This window comes from Pterocles gutturalis, unplaced genomic scaffold, assembly GCF_000699245.1.
Source record: "Pterocles gutturalis isolate BGI_N339 unplaced genomic scaffold, ASM69924v1 scaffold5061, whole genome shotgun sequence".
Lineage (NCBI taxonomy): Eukaryota > Metazoa > Chordata > Aves > Pterocliformes > Pteroclidae > Pterocles > Pterocles gutturalis.
In genome coordinates this window covers 28,320-46,883 of record NW_010100138.1, presented here as the reverse complement: position 1 = coordinate 46,883, position 18,564 = coordinate 28,320, and the positions used below count along the sequence as shown (strand labels likewise).

General features: G+C 38.0%; 1 protein-coding gene across 1 annotated transcript in view; it reads right to left on the bottom strand.

Moving 5' to 3' along the window:
- The window catches only part of ARHGAP8 (Rho GTPase activating protein 8), a 52,196-nt gene that overhangs the window by 16,455 nt on the left and 17,177 nt on the right, over positions 1-18,564 (bottom strand). Inside the window, exons 5-8 of the mRNA XM_010078479.1 lie at positions 15,969-16,055; positions 11,923-12,021; positions 10,679-10,789; positions 1,063-1,136 (exon numbers count right to left, since the gene is read on the bottom strand). Coding sequence (XP_010076781.1) covers positions 1,063-1,136; positions 10,679-10,789; positions 11,923-12,021; positions 15,969-16,055 — 371 coding nt within the window. The remainder of the gene's footprint in view (positions 1-1,062; positions 1,137-10,678; positions 10,790-11,922; positions 12,022-15,968; positions 16,056-18,564) is intronic.

Here is an 18,564-nt window from a genome sequence, read left to right as displayed (position 1 = left end):
TAACTGAACCAAACACATTTTGATTTTCTTCACTTGACACATCTATTAAAAATTCACACCCTTCTTTCAGGGACCTTAGGAATCATTCCCAGTTCTACTACTGTGTAATTCTGTGCCAGTCACATAGTCGTGTTATGCTCTGTTTCTGTTCTGTCACCTGTAAGATAAATGTACCTAGGCTACAGATTTAGTACCGTAAGACTTAGCAAACATTTGTGAATGTCTGAGGCCTTAGAACACAAAGGGCTATGAAAATGTTGCTGTGATTGCCTTAAAAATCAGGGATGAAAACATAAAATCACATTTCAGTTCCATTGAAAAGGAATTTAAAGACTGCAGCCTTATCTCTGACTTTCTCCCTGCATGCACCTTTGTCCCTATGTAGGGAATACAGTGCACTTACCCTACAGATAGCACCTGATATCTGGTCCTTTATGGTGGTCAGGCATGCTCTGCGGAGCTCAGTGGTACAGCCACTGGTTCAAAGTCTACCCTCTCTTTGCTCTGTACGTGAAGGCAATATAGGGAACTCAGATTTGGATGCTCCCATTTTAAATATGGGTTTTTGTAATCTGTATCTCTATATAATGTAACTATAGATATGAATTGCAGTCAAAGGGTCTGTAAATGTCAGTAAAAATATTTTGTGAAGGGAAGACTTCAGGCTTACTCCTGCAAAACACATTTTTTCAATGAGTTCTTATGGCCACTGGTTCTATAAAAACAACTTCTCATTGATTTTTACTGGGAGTTCTACTTAACACCAACACCACGGGTTGATGAAGTGTGTTTCAGGACATCTTCTTTCATTTGCTATTCCCAATTCTAATCCCAAGGGCAAAAAGGTTTTGGGTTTTTTTCATAGTGGGATAATAGTCTGATAATAAGTATTCCCTATCCATCAAAGCTCTCAAAGCAGTGCCCAATTGCCACTCAAGTTTTCAGGATATAAATGTATCCTGTGCAGCTGTAAACTTTGCTGAATCAGGCACCATGTGTTGTATAGTTCCATAATATTGTCCTTGTTCTGAAAGACACATCCTCTTTTGACACAAGACTCACCTTTTCTTTTTAGGTAGGATACAGTTTCCTTCATTACTGGGGGGATTAGTTCGCCTTTATTTTTGTCCTTGATACTGTTAGGAAAAAAAAAAAAAAATGAATGGCATTTATAGACAAAGTGTCAAAACCATGACAGAACGCTCTCAGCAAAAACCTGAGACATATCCAAGAGTATACATTAAATTCCACAAATCAAGGAGCCTGCACCAAAAGCAAGAGTCCTCCACAACTCCAACAGGCACTGATTAAGTCATTGAAACAAGAGACACAAACTTCTATTCAAAGAGTCATTCCTAAACACTTTCTTCTTGCTAGAAAAGCTGTATAACTGCAACAGCACCGAGTAATAAATAAATGTTACTTACTGTACAGAAAGCGAGTCAAAGACAGAGCAACAGAATGATGTTCCAGGCTAACTTTTTCCCTACTTGAGATTGTTTTTGCTCTAGTGTTGTTCCCCCCATTTGGCATGCCCCAGCAGGGCTGCATTTAACCATGACACAGTGATGGCAGTGGTGGTGGCTCTGAACTGGATTTGGTCAGATGCCATTGGAGTAATGGGGCTTCAATACAGCTTAGAGGCAGGTGAGAAAGGAGTTTGCAGTGAATGCTTCATAATAAGTCTTGATCAAGCGATGCTGCAAATTTAGGAGCCTTTTATCATGCAGATTTTACTTTGTCATTTGTCTCTTTTTAAGCCACAGTGTATGTATAATTAAAAGAATATTGTACTATTTATTATGAAGGCAAAGTGATGCAGTGAGATTATTAATGCTTTGAATGATTCCCATGAAATGAGATTTCTTTCTCTTTCATGAGTGAACAGTTGAGGCAAAAAATGGAACATAGCATTTTCTTGATATAGACAGCACAGAAAATTCTGCAATTATCTTCCTTATTTAAAAAAAAAAGTTTAAAATTATAACAAGAGAGATGGTCAGTATTTGCTGAATATTCTGCTGCATTTTTTTATAGTAACTGACAACAAAATAAAGGCCCAATCTCAGATTTTAAAGTAAACTGAATATATATTTGTGAACAATTTCATATTTGATATTTGAAATGTGACCAGCTTTACTGACAAACTCTACAGTACCAGTACAAAACAGCACACAGACCTGTGACTGTATCATGAGAGGCTGCGGATGCTGCAGCTCATCCACAGAAAATGCAAGATGCTTATACAACATGTAACATAGCCTTTGCCTAGTGCTGCTAGCTGAGGTTGCGCCTGCAGAGGAGAATGATTCTTAGAGCTGTTTTCTTTTTTAAGTACTGTGATTTCTTCACATTCTGTTTAGGCTTGCTTATTACTTTATTAATATAAAACAACTGACAATAACTGGAACGTATTTGATACAACTTCTGTAACATTGTTGCATGGAATGAGCAATCCAGTATTGTATTTTGTGTTTAAACTACATATAAAAACTACTTTAAAATCATGGAGGGGTAGAGAAATGGTCAAATCCTTCCCTGTTCCTCATATTTGTTTTCCCTACGCCTGTGAAGGGAGTTAGAAGACAATATGTGGACTAGTTAATTTTGGACCTCCCAGCTTAAGGAGATTAGTTACCCCCAGCTCCACATATGGGGGTGGTGGGAGTGTTCCTCCAACGGGAAGACTCAGAGCAGGATCCTGACTTAAGGCACTGAATCACCCTGTGGTTTTGCCTTGCTGACTCATAAACTGACAGGGGAATATACTTCATGCTATTTCGTCATTCAGCCATCAAACATTTTGATCCCATTCATCACTGCAGGGACACAATGCTGACCCACCAGTGCCATTTCTTCCAGTTACAGTTTTGTTGTCCACCCAGTCTTAGTCTTTGTATTTTTCCTCTTTCATGTTTCACGTCACTTCCCCTAGTGTTATATAAAACAATACAACTTGTGACATGATTGCAACTAACTTGTTAATGATGATCCCAGAGCTCCTTGTACTACTCCAGATACCTAGACCACCCTGTTGTTTGAAAGGAAATAAATTGTTCCTTCAGCTGCAGAACTAATTAAGTTGATGTGCTATGTATTTGTATCCCATGTCCTACCTGTTTCCTCATCACAGTAATTTAAGATCATTTCCTTACGTCTTCTATCACCTCACTTCCCTTACATAGGATTTTCATTTCCTTGCCTCTTTACCTTGTATTTCCTCATAAGGTAAGGAGTAGCTCATAATTAATCACCACCTACACACTTACTGGTTCACCAGCAGACCAAAGGCAACAGAAAACTGAATTCCTGCTATAGTTTCTCTCCCTCCAGCCAATGGTTTTTAAAAGCTTCTAGTATTTGTGAGACCTCCATTCCTCTGTCAAATTTGGCATAAGCCCATAGCTCTTTTGTGAGCCTAACTAAAAATCAATCCATAGAACAAATTTTTCCTGCTCTTTTTCAACAAGGTATCCATACCAGAATCTAAAGCATATAAAATTCAATACTGCTCTCTCTATGTGTCGGTTGATATCACTTTGTGGACACTGCTGAATCTGTATCTAACAGGAGCTGTTTAGGAAACGGGAATTTTCCTTGATGTAAACAGACATAAGAACTTTGATAAAAAATATAGCCAAGTTTCACAGAACCACGTTCATAACATTATAATTTTATACATCTGACCAAATAAATTCTACAATGTATGCAGTGCACTCCCAGAAAGAAAGACTAAAAGCAAGGAATGAGTTTAATTCAGATAATTCTAAAGTATAATTTTTTATACATTAGTAATTTTCATTATTTGCTGGCGCTTGCAAGTATGATCTTTAGATGAAATGATACAACTTCTTGTCCTTACCCACCGGCAAGGTACCATTAATTTCAATATGAAACAGTACTGGACTTGCTGGAGTAATCACTCTCTGCAGTACCATAACAACATGATAATGGCCCGAAGAAAGATTTATGACCTGACTTGTAAGACTAAGTCCAACCTCAATCTTCCCCATGTCACTGATGTCTTACAAGAGCTAAACCAGAGGCCATAAGTGCTTCATGAAAAAAAAAAACAACTCACTGACTCAAAAAGGCTGTGGCTTGAAATGCTACAGGGACCAAGCTTATGACCTAGTCCTCAGCAGCATCCTCTCCTTACCCACAGTGACAATCAGGTACCTCCGTAAAATATCTCTCCTAGCAGCAAAATCCTCTCAGCCCCATCACTCCTAGTCTCTCCTGCTCCTTCCAGGTTCAACCATCTTACAGTGGTTTCACACATGCTGGTGACACTGTAGAGCAGAAGGTCAGTGGTAGTGTTACAGATGTGCAGGAGTTGTGTAGGGCTCTCAGACCAGCTCTGAGACCCAGGTTGTTCTCCCCTTCCCCCTCTCTTCTACCTAGACCCTGGAGAGGAAAAATTGAAAAGTAACTTTGCTTCAGTACCATAAGCTCTCATACTAGCCCCTGTAAAAGTTGCAAAAGTTGGCCACAGCAAAGGGAACAGAGCCATGCAGTCACAGAACATGTGAATCCCCTATACTGCTCTGAAAGGCAGCTTCTCTATGTGAGTTATTTTCTCTCGCAGCAGATCAGTGTTGTATAACAACCCTGCTGCAACATCATAGAACAAAACAGGCAGTGACTGTGCAGCCCCATTAATAAATTAGCCTTGCTAATAAACCACATGAGGAAGGAAGTTTTAGGGGTTCTTTGCACAGCATGCAAAGTTTAAATCCCGAGTGAAATGATATCCCCCGGTAAGGGACTAAACAAGGAAAGGGGGTGGGAGATGAGGTCAGTACCAAGGTCAATATTCGGGATACCAGCAAGGGAAAGCCTGCAGCAAATCAAAGCAAGGGAAAACAAACACATTTATTTTAGTCTTTCTAACAGGGGAGTTACAACACACTCCTTGTGTGTCAAATAATTTTGTTTTGTGTATTTAGATTAGGACCCTAAACATTTAGGGCAACTTTTATTAAAATTAGTTAAAAGCCTAATTCACTTAAATGGGAACATCATCAAGACTTTAATTTGTTTGGAAGCTGTTACATCTTTATTATCGACAACTTAAGCTCACGGAACCCATTTTCAGTCTCTCTGAAGCTGCACTGATTGTTTTTGTTTTCTTACAGCTGCTCACTCCAGAGGCACCAAATAGCAACGTATCAGCTTTTTATAAATGTTTTCTAATTATTATTGTTACCCATAAATGTGTTTCCCATTGCAGTGTATAAATAGCAAACTGATTATTTACAGCACTTGCTCCTGCTGAGCACTAGTTTATCTGTCAGAGAGGTGAGACAAATAACTGGGCTATAATTTATAATAATAAAACCTACACATCATTTTTCATTTTCTAGGGAAAAATCTACAGTTTCTGCACATCTACCTACAGGACTCCCGTTTCCCTTGAAGGAAAGGTTCCATTCCCAGCACAATGAAAGAGATCCTAATGATAAATGGTATTTTAAAATAGAGTAGATTCACTGAAAGTCACATGCAAAGCATTGTTCTGTTTTTGTAACACTGGGAAAGCGGGGATGCATATTTTCATAACATTTCACAACGGGGGAGATAGTGTTCAGTTTACTGGACCTAAGGTGACAGAAAATAATAGGGACATTACCTCAGCTAATGTAAATCAGATTGGCTCAGAGGTCAATGAAATTACACCTCTATCCTCTCTTTGTGGATCCTGTCAAGTAATCTGCATTTTTCTTGCCATGTTCAGGATGGTGTGATGAGCAGCTGTGCTTTATGATGGACAATACAAAATGACATTGGAGATCAGGCACTACAACAGGCAATGTGAATGAGAGATCTCTTGTGCTTTCTGTTTAAGAGATGAGCATAACAGAGCATTTCAGTGAACAGTATAGTTTTCTGTAACTGATTCACAGATCTGAATTGTATAGCAGCAACATGTCAGATTCAAGAGGGATCTCTTCTGGTAAACACAGTAGCGAGAGAGAACGAGTACTCCTCGCTATAGGATATAGGATTAGTTACTGCAACATGTTATATACCCAACGACTCATTTCTAGAAAGTGGACAGTTATCATGAAAGGCCTTTACACATTGTTCTATAGTGTCATTAAGTATTCTTGGCTGATATTCTTTCTCTCTCTGTTTTTCTTCTCCTTTTCATTTTTTCCCTGCTGAGACATGCTGAGATTTGGTTTAGAATGCATTGTTCCTCCTCGGTCACGCATGCACAGCATGCACAAGCAGAAAGATTATGACCAAAAGGAAAGCACCCTGAAATGTTTATGATAACAATTCAACAAGCAAAATCTATACAGATGTGACAATTTTGTGCATTTTCTCTGCCCCCTCTCCCCATCCATCACAACAGATAGAAAACCAAAACATTTCCTGTCTTCCGGCAAAAGTTATTTAATTTTAGATTTTAAAACCAATCTGAGAAAACAGAACAATGTCAATAGCTAGTCAAGGTCAACCCTGTGCTCTGTGATGGAGCTCAGCTGTAGCCTTGCTTGATTACAGAGGCAGTTGGGTGCAGCAACAGGGGTTTATAGGACCTTGCTGAACAAACAACAGAGTAGTGATGCCACTCGGCCCGTATAGTCAATTATCAATTCCTTTAAAGTGTTGCTAATTTAGGAAGCTTCATTACTGCATTTTAACTGTATTTATCTGATCAACATAAGCAGAGGGTTCCCCAAATTTTTCCTTGCCTTTTTAAACATAAAATCTTTACTAATGGCTTTTAGAATAAAAATCCTACTTTTCACCTTGACATGCAGTGCAAACTAGCGAGGATGTATTCTGAATAGTTAATTACTGCTGCTCTAAATTTTATGGGTGAAGGTAGCATTGCTGAATGAACAAATAGTCTTGCTATACCAACACAACACATGAACATTCTTTGAAATGTCTGGATTTATAAAAGCAATAGCTACTGCTGAGTAACAGAAAGTAATTTCCATAGTATTGTAGTACTCTCCTCTGCCAGTCTCTGATCACTACAAGCTGGGACATCATCCGTGAGGAAGTACAGCTGTACACCTGCCCTGTTGTAACACTGCTCCCTGCTGACATCTGGTATTGCCCTCTATTGGAGATGTGATGTGAGGCTTGATAAACCTTTAAACTAGCTCATTACAGTTGGTATTCTCCTCACTCTCTCTGCACATAAGAAGCTTGAGTTATCAAGTTAGAGAAGGACACAATAAACACTAAACAAGCAAGCTATCCCACCCATTCTGTGCACACATTCTTAAGCACCTGTCAAATCTGAGCATTGATTCCCACTAAATTGTAAGTGAAAAATTAGTGCGGACAAAACTTCCTCAGGAAGACTGTTCTAATATCCCCACGAAGATGAACATTAGTTTCAGTTGTGTTATTTCATGTTTTCAAGAAAAGCACATAGTTTTTTAACATGAGTTCAAACCTTTAAAGCTGCAATTGGCAACCAAACAACCCAGGCTGGAGATCAGAAATGCTATGGACAGACTGTCATCAGTAAACTGGGCAAATCTGCTCTGTACATGTAGGCACAAATAATTAAATTGGGAGACAGACAATCTTTTTTGGTCCCTATACTTTATTCTAAAGACATATTATAAGCCAACTTTGGATAACTTAACTGCCTTTACTAAGCTAACTTATTATTGTTTGAATTAGCATAGTTTCAGTGAAAACTTCAGGACAACTTGGTACTAGATTCAAGTTCCAGCTGCAAAGACCAAATTATTGAGTCCTCACATGAGCTCACAATGCAGAAGGTTTTCGATTTCATATCTGTGCCTAACATAAACTACACGCTTAAATCCCAAACAAGTAAATGTAAATAAAGCTGGATAGACACTTTAGATGAAGTCAGCTTGGTGTGTGTTTGTTTTTTCCACCCCACAAAGGTTTTAGGGTGACGCAGAAGGGTCAAAGAGATCAAACACAGCCATTTTAAATCCAGATTTGGGATCCTGAGTGGATGGGGGTAACTAAAGAAAGAAAAGTTTTGAACAAACCTCATAATAAGCCTTTCAGTTCACTCATAAATTAAACCAAGTTCAGTATAAATTACATTTCAAAGAATTATACTCCCAGCTCTCACAGACCTTCCATGATTTTAAAATGCCCAGTGCCTTATGTAATTTTGAAAATCCAACTCTACAAGGTTAAAAATGTCTTTGTGAGTTAACAGATTCCTCCGAGATGAGGCATTGGTCCCAGACATTTGTCAGTGTCTAGATTGAAACTTCAGCTTCGTTTTGCTGTCCTAACAAAACAGGTTTTTTTCCCCCCTGCCTGTTGGATAAAAGTGAGATATTTTGAACCAACATTTAGCCACTTTTTGCCCTTCTATTTTTTTAATTATAGCTGTGAAAAAAGTTAAATGAGGAAATGTTACCAGAGACAGCACTGCCCGATGCTTTTAGGGAGGCACATTCAAAAGGGTATGGCTTTACCACCTTCCACAGCCACAAGTCACTGGGATACATTATCAAATTTCTTATCAAAATTAGGCCAACTCTGATGGCTTTGGATAAATCCCATTCACCAACCTTTTACTGAATGAATAAAAATCATCATCCCAGAGGTACTGAATCCAATGAAACCTCAGGCCTATGGGCCTTATAGTTTCTTTTCTCAAACTAAAGAAAAAAACTCCACAGAGAAACAGTCCTTTAATGACAGTAGCTTTCTCTCAGCAACATCTCTGACAGTACAATTGTTATTAACTGTAATGAAATACACAGCACACATAATCCCATAAACCTATACAAAATAAAATCAGGGTTTCCCTGTAGCTCTCTTCAGAAAAAAACAGAAGATCCTTACCCAGGACAAGACTTCAAACCTCCATCTTTGCTAGACAGATGGGAGGTCACTGCCATTTTGCCATTACAGTCTATAGAGATCATAAATGCAGAGGGAATTAGCAAAAGCAATTAATCAATATGAAAGTTGATAATTTTTTTTGTTCAGGTTTTAGAAGCTGTCCACACATCATTCCCTCTCCTCTGTTAACTTTACCTTTTTTCACAGTCTAAATTAACTCCTTTATTTCTTTTTTAAAAGTCATAGGGAATTTGTTTATTTGTGATTTTTAGGTGGTGATGCAGCACCATCTCTTCTGCAAGAGGGAATTTGGACAAGGGTGGGCAAGCAGAAGGAACAAATATCCTGTGTACATCCATTTCGAACACCCAAGAGCTGTGAACTGCACCCACACACGGAGAACATCTGCCTGTCAGCACCTCCATCACCAGTGCTGGAACCTTCTGGGTCAGAAATTACAGTCATGCCTCACTTCGTGTGTCTCTACCCACAGATCTTCCACAGAAAAGCCCTTTATAAGTAGCCACCCTTTTCATACTTGGGAAACCTAAGGCATGCAGCAAGGATGTGGTTTGCTGATGGTAATGCATCTGGAAAGCAGCAGAGCCAGGAAGGCTGGCCACCACACCCTCACCACATGCAGCCCAGCGAAAAACACTGTTTTACTATTCAGGCACAGTCAGAGAAATAAAGCATGACTAGCAGATGGTAAGAGTGGCACACAACGTGCTGTCTGATTGCATAAGCCCGTGAGAAGTTTGACAGAGCTGCTTGAGCAGCCAGGCTGGGCTAGAGGCAAGTGACAGAGTGTGCCCTGATGTCTGCAAACGGTCCTGGTTTTACCACTGACGTAGCAGCATAAAACATTGTCCTTCTTAATGACCCAGTGGAGCCCACCTAAAAGATATTATCTGAATTAGGGAAGGGAGTTAGCCATGTTTCAAATGTTAGAGTGAACTCTAAAGAGGTATCATAAAAGTTAAAGTCATAGTAGCTCTTACACAATAGATATTGATTGTTCTAATTTCAGGTCTTCCAGAGAGGGCTAATGCTTAACATTTAACCAGGGGAAAATAATATTTTATATCTCATTTACAATTGAATCATTAGAACCAGAAGAGCCTAAATTGCTTTTGCTGAATGTGAAAAATATTCTTCAGCTGTTTTTGAGAAGGATGCCACAGGAAGATGACAGAAATGACCGCGGGTAGGAACCTAGAAGGTTTTGTGGATTTTTTGGTTGTTTTTCACCAAAATTGAATCTTGAAAATAGTATTGCCATCCCATTCCTTGCGTAAAGTAAGCAATTTTTTATACCACATACAGTGCTGTAATCTACGTAAACAGCTGTCAGGGCATTTCTGGAAGAGAGTGATTTTATTCATTTCATAAAACTCCAATCAGAACAACATGTGAGCAACAAAACTACAATATATACAGGCTCAAGCATCAATTTTAGCTTTATGCATCTATTTTGGAGCGTGAAGCTTTGTTTTGGCTTTGCTATCCGCTACCTAAATATCTTCAAAACACTTTCATACTGCCAGCACCCACCAGCAACAGATTAGCTCAGGGCTCTGTCGTACATGGGCAAATTTCTGTCCACTGGGAGATGAGTCCTGCAGCTGCGCTGGCACTAACTACCACAAATATACTGTAAACATCAAGAACAGACAGGTCACAGGGACCAAGACACCTGTCCTGAATTCATAAAACCTACTGTCTAGCCGTGTAGTTTCATGACTTTCAAAGACAATGAGAAGCTAAACATATAATATTTGTGGCCATTCTGTCTGGTGAATCTGCACATTACAGAAGGCTGCAGGGTGTAGAAATCTCATATTTGAGAAATCTCATAGCTTACTATTGCAGGCTGACTCCAAATTGCTGGGTAGGCAGAGGCGGCCGTGGTGGAGGAGCCTTAACCACAGGTGGCAGTTTTCCCTTCTGTTTTCCCCGAAGATTTTCATCATGTCTGCAAAAATCAAGAAATCATTGATTCTCTGGGCACCATGGCTGACAAACTATATATATGAACAGCTAGAGTATTGCTTATGACGCTGATCTCCTGACAATAGTGTATATGCTGCAGTTCTTACAGAACGTGCATTTAATTTAAGCATTAGGGAAAATTTTAAGTCATATTTGTGGTAGAATACTTAAGCAAGACATAGAAGAGCTCTTTTGCTTCAGTCAGTCGAGTACAGTAATAAACATGTCCAAAAAATAGGAACACACTATAATTTAACAGCAAAATTCAAACCTATTTGCTACTCAAAATACAACTCCCCTTTCTTTGGCAACCATGCAATCCAATTTAAAGCCTTAGAGCTGTAACATATTTTCTGTTATTCCATATTTACACAAAAGGTGTGTAAAAACCCACCAGGCATCAATAACAGTCATAATCAAAGCTTCCAGCTCCTTTCATTCAGCAGTGACATAAAATCACTTCCTGTCAGTACATCAAAGCATTTCCATGTACAGGGCTGTGTCAAAAAGACTGTTATTGATACTAATACTGGCACTTGACAATTCCAGCCCTATGCATTTCTTTTTGTTTTCCTCTCCCACCCCCTCTCCAATCCTCCTCACTAACACACCTACACACATGATATAAAAGTAATGGATCTGCTAACAATAGACATATCCATAAAGTTAAAAATCAATCAACACTTTACTGACTGGGAATGCTCTTAGCAAAAGGAAGTCCCTTAATCCGTTATCATATGCGAGCGAAGAGGTCAGGATTTCATTTTTGCCCATGAACATTACATGGTACTCACAAGCAGTAATGACATATAGGTTGGTTTTGTTAACACTTACACAGAAGTTGCAATTATACTATGGAAATGCTCCACAACTGAGATGGAGATGCTACAAATCTGTAAAAAACTATATAGTGTTCTCTTCTCTAAACACCTGACACCCTTCAGCATGTCTTTGATGGCAACGCAGCTTTCAGAATCAAATTCAACCAAATTCAATAACTAAATTAGACTTTTAATCATTGAAGTAATAGGATTAGATTCTGCTTGGAATACAATGAACAGGACACAACTCTATCCAAGAAAAGGTGAAACAACATATTTTAAACTTGCCACGTACTGGATGACTTCTTGAGGAATATTTAGCTGGTCATATTTGAGATGCTCTCTCAGATCACTTAAATAGTTCAGGTAGGTGATTTTTTTCCCAAACTTATGGCTTTAAAAAAAAAAAAATCACAAAGAAGTAAAAAAATCAGCATGGGAGGAACATTTACCAAGGGTTTAGTTTCTATTACAAAAATGTAAGTGCTGATGCAACTCAAAATTAGACTGTAATTGAAGCAGCAGGAGACATAAGATGTATTTCATTTCATATGATCAAACATATACAGTGCATGCCTGAGAGTCTGATTTGAATAAAAATAACTGACTTCCATCTGAATGTTTTGTGATTTACATAGATATGAAAAACACTGCTTTAAAAGCCACTGAAAAACAGCTTTCACACAGCATTAGAAAGCTTACTAAAATAATTGTTAACTTTGGAGAAAATGTTACACAGCCAAAAGAACAACATGTTTGTGTTATTTAGGTATTCCTCCCTGCCAAAAGACAAAATAATGGGGCTGTAGACACAAACTATCAGGTAGTAAGCAACAGGTGAGATTTTCAAAGCTTGGATAGTGTATATACCCTTGAATTGCTGGGCCATCAGCTTTATCTGTTTTTGAAAAAAGGCTGAATAGCTTCCAGGAAACATCTTGAAAAATAAGGTTTTTCTATGAGTTGTACAAAACAGACTTCAAAATTTGAAGCAGCACTATCACTAGTTAGGTCTTGAGTTTCAGCCAGAATACTCTACTTACACGCTGGTGTGTTCAAACAAATTCAGTGACATGTTTATATGCATGGTCTGAAATAATTTTGTATTTTTCCACAACACAAAGCATCTGTCCTGTAACAAAGTGTCAAGCAAAATAATAGGTGTTTATGATAAAAAGTGTACTTTGCTGCAACTTACTGTGACAGTAAAATAGGAGAAAAATTCTCTTGCATTAATGAATTTATCTCTGGATTGTCAAATACACATACACACACTCCCTCTAGTGGGGGATGATACAAATATAAGTCATTTCAGCATTTTAGAAGCTTTTTATTGAAATGAGCTACATTTTGCTAACAGGCAAGCACTTTTGGGACACTGATGGTTATCAGTCTGTGAGTGTACAACTTCAGAGCTCTTTGGTGTGTCTTTTATCCAAAACAGCCTGTGGTTTCAGCATCTTACCTCAGCTACATACTAGCACAAAATTCTCTGTAATTAATCACTCCTTTTTAAGTCAAAAACATTTGACTTAGCACATTACCTTCTTGCTCATTTCTTTTGGGACTGGAAAGGAGATCAATCAACTTCTGGAGCCTGAGAAATTTCAAGTATTTGCATTTTCATAAATATGTTCAAATGCAAGTATGCTAAAATATTTATTACTTTTGTTCTTCACTCTAATGTCAAGTTCTTATTGAACAACGTTGTTCATACAGAAGTACTTAGGCCATGTACTAACAGATACCAAATGTACTAACAGACCTCTAAAAAAAAATAAATACATGTTTCTTGACAGTGAAATTTATTTTACATCTGCAATTTTTATTGGAAACACTATCTAAAAATGAGTCTGGGCTATAATTCAGCAAGGCTAGAAAACAGAATATCCGGAGGATTTTTCTCCCTTCTTTTTGGAACTTTGGTTTAATATTGACATTTAAATAAACGCATGATTTGCTAAGATAAGATTATTCTAAACTGGGAGGAAAAGGTACTGTGAACAAATTTTAAATCATACTATTTTAGTAAATTAACAATGTTAATAAGATTCAGTATTCAATGAGAGTACAATTTAAGCAAATTGTACATGGGCAATTTCACACTTCAGTTTTAAAATTATATCCTTATGTTTTCCTTTACTTGACAAACCCAAACTTGAGTCAACCCAAACCACAAATGCATCTGAGCATTCAGTAATTAAACCATTTTAAGCAGTAAAAGGTTTTCTTCCTACCTTCAACTAATTCCTGCCTTCTGGCTTATGGACCTTTTCAGAATTTACTCACACTTTCACTTATTTTGTCAGTGCCAGTGTACAAATATCTATGTTTCTGTTGGTAGTATATTTTAACAACACAGAGTACAGTGTTATTAAATCAAACTCAAACCAAGTATCCAGGTACACATTGGTAAATTTGAGCACAAACAAGAACAGCCAATCCTGATGAAAGCAAGGTGTTCAGAAGGTCAAGATGATGATGCATCTAAGATGACATACCCTGGTTTGAATTTTCTATGCTAGATATGAAAGCTTAAGCTTATCAGAATCACCCATTTTCACATCCAAAGTAAAAGAGGATTTAAATGCCCATGTGTCACACTGTTCCAAGAAAAAAAGAGTATTCATCTTATTTACCCAGACATAGTAAGATCCCAGCAAAATGTGTATTTGGAACAGGGACCTGTAAACTTTTATTTTGCAAAAATTAGCAGACAGTTATTACTCTAAGTCAAACAGCACAGCTGTTGTCCATCTGTGGCTCCACTGACTGCACTGACACTCAAGACACGTTATTCCTGACAAAAGTTTGAAGTGCAAGGTGGGTTACAAATATATGCAGGGAAAGGCAAGTCCTGGAGACAGTTCTGCTTCCACTCTGTGGTTTGGTCACTGGGTAGACGCAGGAAATAGCTATAAAAGGGAATCTTTCCCCACTCTGCTTCTTGCTCTTAACCACACAATGCCTGGCTTAACTCTTAGGGTCAAGAGATCTGTTGTGGAGGTTTTTCAGCCTAACAGGGCCATATAGTACAACAGACCAAAGCCCACATGCTCTACACAACTGGGCTGTAGGGCATCCACAGATCTGATCTGTTGAGCTCCCTTGCCCCTCTCAACCAACTTCCACTGAAGCTATTCCCAAGGAGCTCTCAGCTGCCTCTGAGAAAGAATTGGTTTCACCTGAGTGTTGTAATGTCCATCAAGAGTTTTTCTGGTTTTAGGTTTTTTCTTCTAGAAACCCCTCCATACCCAATCCTACAGCAAACCAGCAAGAACAAAAAATCCATCCCCATTCCTGAGGTACAATCAGCTACTGTATCTCCTGCTTCTGTCACACTTTTCTCACCATTGGTCTATGTCCTGGATCACTGGCATTTTTTTTACTGCCAGTTAAAATAAAGATCTATAGACAGTCTTGTTTCAAGAACAGCATATTCTGGAATGATTTTTAGCTGTAATAACTTTTTTATTTTCACATGCTTCTTATATGTTCTGATCTGTCTAGAAGTTAAACTTCCCCTTTCTAATTAATTAGCTTTCTGCCAGTCAGAATTGAATCAACTGCAAGTTACAGTAATGGACATTTTTAGTTGATTCATTATAGCTTCTCAAGATAAGCTGTTTTCATCCATCAGCCCTAACAACATTCATAATATAATTTACAAAACGTTATAATTCCTTCGAAAGTGACAGAAGTTCAGGAGCAGACACTAAAAAAGCCCAACCATGCCAGCACTTGCAATATCTGCCCATTGTTGCTGGTTCCTTGCAGATAGTATCAATTTTTTACCATGCAAAGAAAAAGAATGCACCAGTAAAATACATCCACCTTCACCATTATACCCTCTATCTCAAATTCTTGTGAGCACTTCAGCGTTTATCCATTAACTTTGAACACACAATCATTCCTATTCATCATTCCTATTCATCTCAGCACCTAAGATCAGACCAAAGGTTAACCATTTATTATCTGCTTTACCATACCACCTAGAACAGTGACCTCCAGCCACGAACCCAGTTCTATTATGCTCAGTGCTGTCAAACAGGACAAAAAAGTCATTCACGGTACACAGAATAACTATGTTTTAAAGTGATATTTACTTTAACATAGCAGTAAGACTCCTAAGAATTGAGACTCCCTTTTCTTAGAAAGAACTCTACCCTATTATTCATACCCAAGCTTAAGCTCACCTTATCCATTAGTTGAAGACAGTTTAAATGGGTATTGTGCTGTTACCTGACATATTTTACCTCAAGCCTTTTAAAAAGCAACTTATTAGAGAACAAACCATCCTTAAACTGAACAGGAAAATGTGTTGGATAAACTGCCAAGTACCTTATAAGAGGTTTAAAGATATTCCACAGAATTTTTATGAAGTTGGTTGGATGTACAACATAGAGTGCTTTGAGGTTTTTCTTATACCTAGGAATAGAAAATGAAATTGTTAGAAAACATTTGAATATCATAGATGGTAGAGCTGAAGAGCTACAACTGAATGGGAGGTATTATTACAGGCACACTATACAGCATTCTTTTCAAATACATTAAAAAATATCTAATTCAGAAGAAACTGAATGCAAAATGAAAAAAAATCCCCAATTTAAAAAAAAATGGTCAGTTTTGATGATATAATAGTAGGCCAAGATAACACTATTATATTCCTAACCAATGAATGCTACATCATTGATTTAATATCAGGGGGACAGAAGGGAAATTAAACAACTTGAAAAAAAAAACAACTGAGAAGAGAACGAAGAGTCTTTTAAAAATTCTGTGATATAAAAAAATACTTCCCTTCATCTCCCTTTATTTTCTGCTTACTGGAATTTCATGTTGGAGAAAATGTCCAAGTTTTCAGACATAAAATTTACACCTAGTCTTTTATTTTTACCATTACTTTTGTCTCATTTTGCTAGTAATTACTAAAGATGAAGCAAACTGCATGCTGTTTTACATTGGATGGTCAGTTGCCTTTGCATGAAACAAAAAACTTCCTCCATTATAGCATTGCTTGATTCTACAGTGTCATCTCATGATTCATAAACAATCGATTCTAGTAGGCTGAAACTGAAATGTAAACTGGGCTACACAGAAAGACTCTGCTCTTATTCAACATTATTGCAAAATTAAATGAGAAACGCATTATGAAATATTCTGCTTTTATATACGAATTGTTGCTTATTACTTTGCCAAGTTTGTTTCCTAGCAGGGAGCACCCCTCCCAAGTGTTCACCATTCATTGTTAGAAAACAATGTTGTGGAAAAAAACCGATCTTGAACTCCTCAGAAAAACCTTGTAACAGGTTATGGTAAGATGGGAAAAAAGGACTAACTCAGCAACTACAACAGTCTTTCCTCTGGGGTTTCAACTGGGCCCATGCACCTTTGAACAAAAAAGGCGTTGTTTCCACAAAGCCACTATCATACACAAGCAAACAACTATCCCTGTGCAATTGGGACCACTGCGGACAAGAACCCAAAATCAACAATAAAAACTAACGAGCAAAACACTGAAGTTTTCATTTTAAGTTTGTTTTGTACCTTGAAGCAATAGGCATAAGCTGTTGTTTCTGTGGAAGCTTATTGTACTTCATTGTACTTCACTGTTTCCTAGATTACAATTAAATGCCCAAAAGTCTTTCCTTTGACCCCAAAACACACACACAGAAGAAGTCTGAAAGGTGCTATTTTTGCTTTTTTTCTCTGGTTAGTACAGTTGAACATACATGTTTGGGCTGTGAATACTGCTTTGAGCTTCTCGGTGACAGTATGCTAAGAAGTTACAACTGTGAATAAATGATGGGTGTATGATTTTGCCCAGCTACCTGGGCTTCTCTGTTCCTCCTGGGTTCTCCTGTTTCCTGGGTCAGGGTGGGGGAATAGAGAGAACAAATTTTTGGCATAAAGAAGAGTCACATTGTGCACTTGTAGGCATGGCAAAAGGCAACAAAGAATATAGTGTCCTCGTACTGCCCTCTCCCCATACAGCACGCGTAAATTTAGCTTGGAATTCTCCCAGAAGGAAAATAGTATGATACTTTATTTTCAGGAATTGTCAATGCACAGCGAAAACCAATATTGTTGCCTAAATGTCTCACCAAAGACAAAATATAAGAGATCCTTTGCCTTTCCTCTCCGTTACCCAGTCACAGAAAGAGCAGATACACTGCACTAACAACACTCACAAAGCTACTAGCAAAAATAAGCTTTTTTGGTCTGTTGCCAAGTGAAGAGCAATATCTCATGAAAGCAGTTAGAGGCTTGTTGGAGTTTTACAGAACACCACTCACTCACCCTCCCTGCTCCCGGGGATGGGGAATAGAATTAAAGGGGTGAAGGGAAAAGAGACTCATGCATTGAGATAAGAACAATTTAATAACTAAACTACAGCAAAACTGAAAATAATAGTAATTATTATAATAATAGCAATACATACAAATACACAAATGAGTGATACACAGTGATACACTCGCACCCTCAGGAAAGAGCTATTTGTGTATATTTTTGCTTTTAGTCATGTTGCCCTCTTGAGGCCAACTTACAAACAAGTAACACATTTGCAAACAAGTAAATTGATTTCAATAGGAACTTTTATCTTTGCTGGTAAGTGTGCACTTTCAGAGAATAAACATCAAAACTTTTGTTTCCACACTATTTATCCAGGAGCTTTGGCCTCAGCTACATCCTACCCAACTGAAACATGAAGTCATGAGCTGCAGCCATTGTTACTCCAAAGGTCAGGTTTATACAGGCACAGCAGTCCCTCTGGGGCTTTACATATAACAACCAAAGAATGCTGCAAGGCATGTGAGAAACGTACTGTTAAGAACTAATCTTTCCTTTTTTTGTATACGACCTAGCCTTGGGATGATCAAAGGTTCAAACACAACTGTGAGATAATTGAGAAGGATGTCACATAAGGTGTCACAGG